Genomic DNA, 13136 nt, shown 5'->3' on the forward strand with positions numbered 1-13136 from the left:
TCGACGAGAACTCCCAGGTCCTTCTCTGCAGTCCTTCTGTCCAGCAGGTCCACCCCTAACCTGTACTGGTACCTGGGGTTGTTCCTCCCCAGGTGCAGGACCTACACTTACCCTTGTTGAACTTCATCAGATTCTTCTCTGCCCAGTCCTCCAGCCTGTCCATGTCTTGCTGAAGGGCAGCACAGCCTTCTAGTGTGTCAGCCCTTCCTCCCAGTTCGGTATCATCAGCAAACTTGGTGAGAGTGCGCTCAGTCTCTTCATCCAGGTCATTGATGAACAGGTTGAACAGGACTGGACATAGTACTGACCTCTGGGGAACCCCACTAACTACAGACCCCCAACCAGACTCTGCACCATTGAGCACAACACTCTGATCTCTGCCATCCAGCCAGTTCGTGATCCATCTCACCATACATTCATCCAGCCCACACTTCCTGAGCTTGCCTATGAGGGTGTTGTGAAAGATGATGTCAAAAGCCTTGATGAAGTCAAGGTAGACAATGTCCACTGCTCTTCCTTTGTCTACCCAGCCAGTCATACCATCATAGAAGGCTATCATGTTGGTCAAACGTGATTTTTCCTTGGTGAACCCATGCTGACTAGTCCTTATAACCTTTTTCTCCTCTGCAAGGAGTTATACACATTGCACTTGCTGAACAGCAGAGGCTGCGGGGATGTGTTGCACAGTGGCTCAGAAGTACAGAGCTGCTGGAGGGAGGTGGGAACATGGTTGTGTTCCCCTCGGTGAGTAGCTGGTAGAGTTAGCCAACCACATGGGAAGACTGAATGCAACAATCTACATAAAAATGTAAAAACAATGACTATGGAAGGGATCTCTGCACATGACCTAGTGCAAGCCTTATTCTGAGCAGGACTAGATCACATTGCTTAGGGTGTCTTGCAAAAGTGTGAGATGCCCACTCCTAAACGCAGCTTTATAAAAAACGTCACCTGTCGCTCAACAGCTTTACTTTCTTCTCCCACAGAAATTTGGCTGTGATGGCATATTAGGATCTCTGGCTCGTGAAGATCATTGTGGTGTATGCAATGGTAATGGAAAGTCATGCAAAGTTATTAAAGGTGATTTTAACCATACCAGAGGAGCTGGTAAGTCTGTTTATATCAAATACTCAGGAAACCAGTAGCTGTTTAATTATTTTGGGCACTGGGAGCTTTGAAAAGCTATACTGCTTAAAATTATGCAGTTCCCTCCAAGAACTTCAGAACTACTTGTCTTTTTTTTAAGGTAAGAAGGCATTTAAGAAAAGAATGCGTGAGTATTTTTAAATTTAATTGTTGCAAAATTATTGCAAGTTGTATCAATACAAAATTAAGGAATTATCTAAACTATCTTCCATTAAGACACACAGTATTTCACAGAAAAGCCTGATTAAAAAAAAATCTGTGAAATAAAATGTATATTTTTAGTAAATTAATAATCTGTAAATACTTATAGTCTTGAGATTCATTCAGTGTTCATCAAAATAAATATCCAAATTATGATATGTTACCTAGAGTAATGTCATTAAACCAAGCCAGGCAGAGGAGAACCTAAAGAAGACTATGTGAAGAACTCTTATATTTTTTCATTAATCATTGTTTTATATTAATAACATAATTAAAAGTGAACAGATTTTCTGATGCAAAATGAACATGAGGTTTTCAAACACTGCTGTGATCTGCTCTTTGAATGAGAATAATTGACCTGCTCAGCAAAATAGTGTTGACAGAGAGTTGAAATCCTAATGTGAGCCATGCACCCTGTGTACCTTCTCTCCAAGAAAAGTCTTCTCTTTGCAACAGTTTGGCCAGCTGCTTTCACCATTTGTTTTCCATTACACTCTTGGTTTCTTGAGTAGAATATGTGCAGAATTTCAAGACAGTGAGTAAAACACATCAGAAAATATTGTAATTAGAAGTGAACAGTATAACTTTGAAAAATCGAGGGCTTCAATGCATTATAGACTGCAGTATAGTACTTTAGAAAAAAAAAAAAAGTTAGGCATAGTCTTCAGATGTTTATGTCTGGCCTTATCTCTTAAGCTGGCCTATCTCTTAAGCTGAAGGTCATGTAGAGCAGGCATTCCAAACCACAGATGAGTGTGGAAGACTTAAAAACTACAGAGAAGGTAGCTGCTAATAGAAAGAACAGTGTGTTAGCTCTCTTTTATAAGTAATGTGGATATCCATACACTTTCCATTTTATTCAGTGTTCTCTGTCAACCCACAATATTGTGCTATTGCCCTCTAAACTACTCTGTAAGCTATTTTCCTTCTCAAGAAACTGGACTGTCAGCAACACACTTTCTAGTGTTATTAGCTCTTAAGCAAAATGAAGATAAATAATGCAGCAATTTAGCTTTCATGTTTCAGGATTATTGAAAAGGTGTTGTAAATGCTCAGTAGTTTGTTATAGAACATTAAATAGCTACGTAGTGTAAAATCTTGGTTTATTGTCCATTTTTTGAAGTTCACACAAAAATCTAAAACATTTTCCTATTTGTTTATAACATTCCTGCTTGCACAGTGTTTTATACCTTCATTGCCTTTTCACCCCTTTTTACTTAAAACAAATTGATCAACATGTCTTAGTCCCATACTCCAAGGAAGCAATTGTAATGTAAAGCAAATAACTAATAAGTAGACTTCAAAACTAGAGGTGTTTTTAATAGGGTTTTAATGTGTTAAAGAAAAAAGAGGGAGATTGACCACAAAATATTAAAAAAACAAAAAAAAAACCCAACCCAAACCAAACAAACAAACAAAACAAACAAACAAACAAAACAAAACAAAAAAAAACAACAGTGGAAGGAAGTTTGAGTTTTAGTGCTATATCATTTGTCTTCACATGCTGAGTGAAGTTCGAATTCTTTTGTGTTCATCTGGTAGCAACGATGACACTAAGCTGTTTGGTCAGACACAACTTCATCTGCTCCAGCCCCAACTTGCCCAGCCTCACTAGTTCTTGTTACTATTTACTTGTTATATTCCTTTAATTGTGTAACATGGTATATCTATTCCACATAATGCACAGTTTCATAGCTTGTTTCAGCACATTGCAAGAACCCTTAAGCCATTGCTATATAAATTCTAACCTGTTACATTTAGAAAGTGAAATGGGGAGGAGAAATTAAAAAACATGTAAGATGTACTTTTCTATACTTTTGTATTTTGTATAACTCGGGACATCTGGTGTTATTTCTAGGTTATGTGGAAGCTTTGGTGATACCCGCAGGAGCAAGGAGAATCAAAGTAGTGGAAGAAAAGCCAGCTCACAGTTATTTAGGTAAATGTCCTAAGTTTTAATGCTCATGTCCTGTTTTGTTCAGCACTAAAGAATGCTGGCTAAACATGCTCTTGTGATTAAACAAAACTCTGAGGGGAAAAAAATCTGTGAAATATACATCTAAAGAAATTTTGTAGAAATAAGAAAATAAAAGAATGGCTATAGCACCATTCTTTATATAGGTTTTATTTTGAACTTTTTTCTCATCTCATTTTGCTTACGAAAGGTTTCAAGAATGTATTTAGGTGATTTAAGAAAAATTATGCATACTTTATCTTCAACATTTTCAATTTTTCATATGGAAAGTGCTAAAGAAAATACTTCACATTAAAACTAGTGAAAAGAGTTTTATGCTGAAGCATGAAATAGTTTCTGCTCAGACAACAAAAAAGCCACACTGACCAACGTATAAAAAATCACCAACAAAGTCAAACAAAAGTTCTAAAATTAGACTAAAAAAAGAGAAAAGTATTTCTTGGCATTATTTTAAATTGTCTGAATGTTCCAATGGAAAGTTTAATCACAATTATTTTTTGTATTATTATTTTTTTCATTTATATAAAATCATCTTTCATTAAAAAATGAATTCTCTTTTAATGAGTTCTAAAGCTGTTGTGTCAGAGAGTATAACTTGTTGCTGTTATTGTTATGGAGTTTAAGTGAATATATGAAATATCATAATTCTGTGCCTTGATAAAGTATAAATTGAGAAAGACTTAGTATGAGAAATAGGGCAATGAAATTTAGAATTCCCCACTTTGATCACTGCTCTTAGTTCTGCTCATAAGTCATATCTGCATTTTAAGAAACTTTTTACCTGAGTGTTCTCAGTACCTCAGTTAAGAGAAAGTTGAAGATTGTGAATCTTATTTATGACAGCTTAAGTGCCTCTTGGTTTATCATGAGGTCTGCACCTGCCCTATTAAGATATCACAGGAGATTTAGAAATCTGCATTATTTCATTGTTTCCCAATGGACCATAGTTATGGATATTTAAGAATATCAAATTGGTAACTGAATTTTCCTTGACATACTTTCTGAATTTTCCAAATTTTTTTTTTTCACTCTGTGCCTATTGTGTTAACACAGTTGGGCAAGAGAAATTTATTTTTTAAATGATGAAATAATAAATAAATATATTTAGGGAAAGTAATTCGTTTTTCATGAGTAGCCAACTGATTCATCCCTTACCTTGGAAAAGGCAAAAAGAATATAATGCTTTTTACGCTCATAAAATAATGTCAGTCATGCTGCTTACTTTTGAAAGGTGCTAATTAGCACATAATCAGTTTGTAATGTCTTGTCACTTTAATTTTACTTTTGATTTCACTAATGTCAATCTGAATGAAAATCAGACAGTATTTCACTGTAATATTTTTTGTTAAGCCTTTATAGAGAAACAGGAACAGGTCTGTTACAGCATTCTGAATTAAAATCTATGTTGTTGCACTTTTTTTCTTTTCTACTAGTGGAAATCACTTAAACTTTCTACACTTATAGAAGATTTATTCTGAAAGCATAAAAGTCTGAATTGAGAAGGAGTAAACTTTTGGACAGGAACATTTTTGAATACAAGTAACATAATGAAAGTTTTGAGGAGAAGGCATAAACCTTTCATCTTAGAAACAATATTATTCAAAATATTTGATTAAAAATTTGAAGTATAATACAGTTCAAATTGTCTCGTGTTTCTGATTTGTTTTCTATCTTACAGTTCTGTATGCTAATTTTATGTTATATAGTACTTTGTATTTCTTTGCTTGAAATTAGTTAATATAGGCCAAAACTATTTCTATTTTGCGAATTGTCATAAACACATTTTAGGATTAAGGTTTTTTTATATAATATAGCTCATTATATAGTTAATAATCATATAATTAGAGATATAGTTGTAAATGCAATTTAATCCAGTGTACGCTAAGAACTGTGGCTAACAAAGTAGAAGCTAATTTAAACTGCGGGAAGATTTGATCAACACAGATCAAATACAGAGGGAGTAAAAATGCCCTTCTCTGGATTTACATTTTGGTTAGGAGGCAGAGTCAATACGATCTGGAATCTGCGATGATATTGCTAAAGTGATTGGTAAAGCTACAGTCCACATCAGGAGAATCATTGAGTGATTTAGCTATTGAAGCAAATCCTCAAAGGAGTTCTTCCTGAACACCTCACGTATCCTATTTATCTGAGGTATACCAACATACAGCACAGTAACAGGAGCTCTGGCACCCTAGGAGAAAGAGGAGGTATAACTTGCAACTGTATTTACTGAATCAATTGATCTGTCAAGGTCTGTCCTGTCTCTTCTCCCCTGTGGGAAGGTAGGAGCAGTGATATTGCCAAACAATAGGTATTGCTCTCTACATGTCAGAAAATGCATGAGACATTGTGATTCTTCTTTCCTCAGTAAAGTATTCAGGAATAGGAATTATTTGTAGTGGGTGGGGAGGGGGGAGTGTTTATTTAATTTGAGACTATTTCCTAAAGCATATACTGGTTAATTTTTTTAATTAGAATTCATTGTTTTAAGAAAGAATTTTGAGATTTATTTTTAAAGAATAAACTAGCAGTGATAATTCTGTCTCCTTTGAACCCTGTTGACATGAGACTTGGTTCATTGTCAGTTACTTTTAAAAAATATTGTAAGAACAGCTACGAAAAGTTGTTTCAAGTGTTATCTAGATTACTGTGAACTAAGATAATGCATTTTTTGTTGCTAAATTTTCTTTTATATTTGGCATTTTATTTATATTGCATTCATGTTTGTACAATGGTATAGACAGGTCCGGGCCCCTTAATGAATTAGTGAGATTGGTTAATGGTATACAACTTTACAAGTCACTTACAGTCTAACACCTGAAATTTTTTTTTTGTGCTAATTGGAAGTGAAAGAAATTATTTCTTTTCAAAGTAACTAAAGATGTAGATTAGCTGTATCATTATTCTCAAATATATGATCAAGCTGCTTCAAGTATATAGATCATTTGGACCTGCGATTTAACACTGCCTGACATTGTAATTGCCAATTCTCTTATAGATATCAAGTCCATAGGTGTGCTCTGTTCTTGTCTGACTTCCTTTATGAAATATGTTTCCTAGTAAAATAAAAACATGTTGAAACACATTTTTGAGGTGGAGGGTGTGGGAAAGCAGTTGGGGTATGACAAATAATGCAAAATTTTGAATCCCTCATGTCTGATAATACTAGCGGTTTTAAAAGGCCTTGGATCAAATTCTTAGACTATGTAATTTCTAATTTCAAGGGAAGGCAGTTGAAGGACCCATAGTAGAGAGCAGAGTCCACTGAGACTAGATTTGTTTTCCTTTCATATACAGAGGGCCACAGAAGACGGTTAATAAGTAACAACTTTTGAAACCGTTTTATATCAAGATGGAACAAATAACGTCTATTAAAAAAAATAAAAGTGTTGACTTCACAGAGCTGTCTTTGAAAAACAGCAATGACTAGAGAGCTTATGGGTAAAAATTGGCAGCTGAGCTAAGAAAGGAAATTTTCTGATTGGTGTATACTACAGGCTGCCTGACCAAGAGGAGCCTGTTGATGAAGTGTTCTTATTTCAACTGCAGAAAGCATCTTGCAGGCTCTGATCCTGGGACTTCAATAACCCCACATCTTCTGGAAAATCAGCACAAGCTGTAGGCAGTCCAGGAGACTCTTAGAGTGTATCAAGGATAATTTGTTAATCCATTTGATAGTCCAACCAGAGAAACAGTATCACTAGACCTTGTTGGTTGCATACCAACACAGATGAACTATTTAGTGAGGTCAAGACTGGTGGCAGCCAAGGCTGCAGTGATCATGATAACTTGAGTGGAAGTGCAACAATGACTTCCTTGACAAAAGATACCAGTGAAAGTATTCACATTTAGAATTGAATTTCAGATTTTTTTGTATTTGTCAGTTTTCATGAGAAAACTAAGGGCCATTCAAAATGACATTGTTTTGGCACTTCTCTGGAGACTGTGACTAAATTTTGCACAGAGCAAGAGGAGAACTTCACAATTCACAAAGATGTCAACTTCCCTCTTATTTCCTACAAATCCCTATTTGCTTAATGTCTCTGTAAAGTGTGGCAATTTCAACTTAAGCAAAAATTTCAAAGTTAATACAGTGGTATAGTATTTTACAGTTTCCCATAGAAAACAATAAAATGATAGTAGGCAACACATTTACCAAGTGGAGGAGCAGGACCAGGGCTCTGTTGTCCCCACTGGGCACTGGGAGATGCAATAGCTGAACTGTGAAATGTTGCATCTCTGTGGCTGTGTAGCTTCTTGTACCTCATTGAAATTGGAAGAGTGTATATCCCAGTTACAATAATTAAAGAATACATTGCACTCATCACCATAACTTAACTGTCATCATAATAATTGCTATTTTTTACTCTGCAGAGATACACTTGTAATTCTCTTTGTTTTAGCACTGATGTTTCGATCTTGGTTACAGTTCCAGTAGGTTTTCCCAGTCTGAGCTTTCTTTGTAGATGTTTATTTTATAGCCTGAGAGAGGATACACTTGTGTGCTGAATTTTCTTCCTGTATTGCATTACTTATACAGGAAATCCTCTTCTCTCGAGAGCTAAGTGGAGTGGGAGTATGTGTGTGGTGTGGAATAAAACTCAGTGAACTTGCTTACAGTATCGGGTGTGACAGAGTCAAGATCAGAAGCTGGGCTGCCTGAGTCCAATCCTGAAGTTTAGGCTTGCAGATAACATCTCCTACTTCATCCAACCTCAGTGGCTCAAGTGAGGAATCTGATGGCAGAAAATTAAAGATCTGGCGTATTTCTTTCTTCTGGGGCTGGGATTCCAGTCCCCTGCACATGTCTGCATGCTGTGGCACACACGTTCATTTTAAAGACAAGACAAAACGATGCAAGGTCTGCTGCTCTCCGGGGAGAGGATACTGCTCCATCTGAGCAGCATGACCCAACTGGACCTTGGCGCTTTCAAGTACATTTGTTTTGTTTCTTCTCTGGAAAGAGGAGTGGCCCCTACAGTATACACACTAAATAGAACTTAATTGCCATTGATAGTAGTATGTTTAAAAGTAAAACACAAATTTTTAAATCTCGTAAAATCATTGGTTATTTTTACTACCAGGCTGTTCTACAGTGCTAAAGGGTTTTATAGTCTTAACATTTGTTGCATAGTGCTTCAGTAGTACGAATCAGTGGTGTCTTACCCAACTGTATTTCTGCCAGTCCATAGACCTGTTGCCATTGTTTTCCATGGAAACAAAACATAACAGTATAAATATGGATAGGAGAGAAGATGATTACAGGAGTGACTCACATTAACTTTCAACTTAGAAAACTAAATTTTGGACAAGGCTTAAACTGTTGAGGCTCTCTTGCAACAGTCTGCTGCCAAACATGCAATTTCAATGAAGAAGAATGTGTGAAACTTCTTGTCCAGAAGGTGACTTCAAGTATATCCCACTTCACTTGATTATTCAGACCTGATAAAATAAAATAAAATAAAATAAAATAAAATAAAATAAAATAAAATAAAATAAAATAAAATAAATTGCAAATCACTCACAGAAGAATCTACTCAGTTTACTATTGAAAATTAATATAAAATCGTGTGTTCTCAGTATATAAAATATATCTTACCTGACTTGAAGATGCTTTTGAATATAAAGCAGGCCAACAAGAGGAATGATTCAGCCAAAAAGAACAAGCTTTTCTTATTTGTAGAAGAATCATCTTATTATGTGGTGAATATGGATAAAATAAGAGTTTATGTAGGATGAGAGTAGTATTGTCACATTCTAAGGTGGAATAAAAGACAAATGTAGTTATGAAAGGGGAAAGAATTCTGAACTAGAAGTTTTTTGAAGTTCTAGCCTAATTCTACATATCTTGAAGAGCGTCTTGTGAAAATTTTGTCTCCCATGCCTTTATGGATTATAGAAACAACCACCCCGGAAATACAGAGTGGTTGCCTTTGCCTTAAACTAATTTAGTCATCAAATTATGAATTATGCTGGAGCCTGTCAGTCTCTTTAAAAAGTAAACACTGGTGTTAACTTCAGATAACATTAAACACATGTGGTTTTGCCACACGTTTCTTCCAGAAAATGTTTCTGAAGCATGTTCCTATTGTAGCTTATATGTAATAGTATGCAGAGTTCAGTGATTTTCCCTGCTTGTTAAATTATATAAACAGAAAGTGAAAGGAGGCCCAGATCACTACTCAACAGACACAATTTATATTGGTCTTTTTTTCACATATCTTGCAGCTCTTCGAGATGCTGGAAAACAGTCAATCAATAGTGACTGGAAGATAGAGCATTCAGGAACATTCAATATTGCTGGGACCACTGTCCATTATGTTCGGAGGGGTCTCTGGGAGAAAATATCAGCCAAAGGTCCCACAACATCACCTTTGCATTTACTGGTATGATAATATGGATTGGGGTTTTTTTATCTAATTTTTATCATGTAGCATGGTAACTAATATTTTTTTCCAGGGTCCTAGATACATATACCTGCTTTTATATATCTATACACATATTGCTTACATATATATCTCTGTCAGCCCACTTCTGAAAAAATGCATTTAAATCAGAGAATAATCTTTTGTTGAGGCAGGATGGAAGGTTGCAGTGTTCCTGCAAATGTCATGAAAAGCTGATGTGACACTGAAGGAGATTCAAATTAATGTCAGATGGTTTTTATCCTGGCTGACTAGAGCACAGCATCGCTATTTCAGGATTGCAATCACCAAGTTCTCCATGAAAAAGGAGAGTTTTGATGCATTCGAGTGTTGGGGAGGAAAAGCTGATAGCCACCAGAAGGAAAGGAAGAGATGACGAGGAAGTACTCACAATTCAAAAATCCTTCAAAAGCAAGAAATTTTCTTGTATATCTAAAATAGTTTTAAATCTGATGCATCTAGGAAAGATCTCCTCTGATAAAGAACACTGAAATCACCAGGCATAATTGTCCTCCAGATTTCTGGTGAACTTTGCTTACTATGGAGAGCTTTTTGACCTCTATGTTAAGTAAAATAATTTTTCCCATTGTCTTGATTTAAATAATCTCATGGATTTTTTCTACAGAATCCATTAGGAGTGTTGAAAGGCTATAGAGCGGGGGTGTCAAACTAATTTTCACCTGGGGCAACATCAGCCTCATGGTTGCCTTCAAAGGGGTGAATATAATTTTAGGACTATATAAATGTAGGAGTAGTTAGGGCATTAAGTCGTTCTGTTGTGGTTTTTAACATTATCTCCTCACAGTTCGAAGTTTGTCTTACACAGTGTCTGTGTACATAGGTTGGTTTTCCTTCTCTATATCTTGCAGGTGCTGCTCTTCCATGACCAGAGCTATGGTCTGCACTATGAGTACACAATCCCACTGGATCCTCTCCCTGAGAATCAGAGCTCTAAAGTACCAGAGCCTCTTTTCATGTGGACTCATTCTGGCTGGGAGGACTGTGATGCTGTATGTGGAGGAGGTAAAATAAAAGAAACACACACACATCTTAAAAATATATACGCATATACAATATGCATGTATATACACAATACACATATGCGTGTATACAATATGCATGCATATTTATGTATATACACTGTGTGTATATCTCTCTCTCTGTCAATTTAAACACAAAGTACATTCATATTTAAGATTCGGATAGTCAGTGTTGTATATTTAATAGTAATATCTTATTGTGGCTTGTAAGATTCCATGCAATGATGGACATACATCAGTCTCATGCATTCTGATTATATTAAAAGAGTAGTGATAACTCTAGGGAAAGATTCAAACCAGATAAAGTATGTAGAAAAAGATGGTAGTGAAGGAACAAAACCTACATTAGCAAAGCAAATTCTAGACACAGTTTCCAAGAAGAAATACAAGTGCAAGAACTAGGACAAGAATAGAAATTTCGTATGCATTCCCCTCTAGTTTTGGAACTATTGAAGATAAATGATCTGTAAAGGACATTTCAAACTACAGAAAAGCTGAACTCCCACCTCAGATCAAATATGTACACTTAGTAACATGAGTTGAGGATGATCCAGAAACGTATGGAACAAATATTGCAACAGCAGATATTAGTATGCTGATGTGATATTTTTCTTATGTTTGTGTTTATAAATCGTAAAAAATGGGAATTTGGAAGAACAAAACACGATTATGAAAACAAATATTGGAACACCAACAGTATTACTGTAACAAAATCCTTTATAACTGCTGTTTAAAAGATAGTTGTTCAAATAGGTAATTACACTGAAAAAACACTTCAGAGTTTTTCTAATGAATACATCCTGTAGAGATCTGCTCATAACTTGTGCAATTAGCTAGACTTACACTGTGAATACTATATTGATTTTTGATACCTGTCTTTTCTGCTTATGACCTTGACAGTCATGGTTGCTCTGATGAGCAGTTCTGAAAACTGCTGTACACCTTGTGGTTGAATAAGAAGGCCTGGAAACGCTTTACCTTCTCATAACAGCAGAATAAGGAACACAGTGTTCTAGCTTTTTTGACTCTGTGAACAATCCTGATGTCATGACAGATTACTGTAGTTTCCTTAAACATGCTTTTTGTGGTTTGGTAAGAGAGCTTCTTCCCTGAAGGTATTTTGTACATGGTGCTAGTAGCATCTTCTATTTCTTAGCAGTGCATTCACTTGGAGTCTTCATACTTTTTACAGCTTCCTGAAGTATTTTTAGAATAACTTTAATGCTACCACATCTTATTATCGTCCCAAATATTTCTAAAATTACCTATCATATGGAAAACTCTCCAAATGCATTATGTTGCTAATTTATTCTACATCAACACCTAAATAAATATTTAAGTGTTATACAGTAATGTTTATTTATCATATTTTCAGTTGCAACTGGCCTTCACTTTAACTTATTGTCTAAAATAGCTGAGTTAATACAAAGTTGTATTTTGTGAAATACAAGTGAAAGATTTTTCTTACTGTAGACAAAACCATTTAAACTGGTCTTTTAGTTCTTGGCTTAAATATGAAGCAATAATGAAATTGCACTGCTATAGCTTGTACCCCATGTAGATATTTGTGTTTCAATTTTTAACATCAATATTTTTATGAATCCGATTAAAGAATGTAACAATTATCAGTAGTTTTGCTTAAATGTTTAAAGTGTATGTCAGGTTGAAACTATTGATGAAGCCATGTGGTTTTGTGCATGTTTATATAAGTAACTGGTCTGCGACCTCCTGTGTTGCAAGAATGCTTTCTTTGTGTGGGAGAGAATATGAACACATATATGTATATGTAAATACAGAAAGAATTGTCAAACATTTCAAATGCTGTATATGACAGATGAGTTGCATGTGCTCTCACGTACACAAGCACTGTGTAAAATGTCAGCTGTGGTCACAAAGATGTTTATGCTTGTTTATAATTTACCTGCTCGGCCCACAGGCACACTTTTGACTGCTGGTGAACACTGGATGCTTAAGTCTGCCCCGCACTGGCATGCACCCTGTTTGTCAGTAAACTTCCAGAAAGAAACGGAGTGTTAAAACATAACCATAGGAACAAATGGTTATCAACCTATTTTCTACCAATTGAAGTCTTTAATTTAAGGATTGCTAGTTTCTAAAAACTAGACTCCAGTCTAATTACAAGTTACTGCTTGCTGTAGGTATTCTGCTGAATTCTGATTTCTAATGCTTCCAACTTCAGGAGACACCAGGCTCCAACCCACCCATCAGGGCAAGGTTTCTGTACAGAACATGCACTAGGTTGCTGCAGGCAGTAACCAACTTCTAAAATTATTATCCTACAAATCAGGTCAGTTGTGTGGCCTCTTTAGTTCATGGGGAATAGTG

At 35.6% G+C, this 13136-nt stretch overlaps 1 protein-coding gene across 5 annotated transcripts in view; it reads left to right on the forward strand.

The window, feature by feature from the left end:
• The window catches only part of ADAMTS19 (ADAM metallopeptidase with thrombospondin type 1 motif 19), a 147800-nt gene that overhangs the window by 105461 nt on the left and 29203 nt on the right, over positions 1 to 13136 (forward strand). For 3 of the 5 annotated variants that reach the window (XM_065045717.1, XM_065045714.1, XM_065045719.1), the window contains 5 exons: positions 987 to 1107; positions 1247 to 1273; positions 3206 to 3286; positions 9554 to 9711; positions 10620 to 10773. In XM_065045717.1, coding sequence (XP_064901789.1) covers positions 987 to 1107; positions 1247 to 1273; positions 3206 to 3286; positions 9554 to 9711; positions 10620 to 10773 — 541 coding nt within the window. The remainder of the gene's footprint in view (positions 1 to 986; positions 1108 to 1246; positions 1274 to 3205; positions 3287 to 9553; positions 9712 to 10619; positions 10774 to 13136) is intronic. The other 2 variants (XM_065045715.1, XM_065045718.1) reach the window with 2 other exon arrangements.

The sequence above is a fragment of the Columba livia genome, chromosome Z, assembly GCF_036013475.1.
Source record: "Columba livia isolate bColLiv1 breed racing homer chromosome Z, bColLiv1.pat.W.v2, whole genome shotgun sequence".
Taxonomy (NCBI): domain Eukaryota; kingdom Metazoa; phylum Chordata; class Aves; order Columbiformes; family Columbidae; genus Columba; species Columba livia.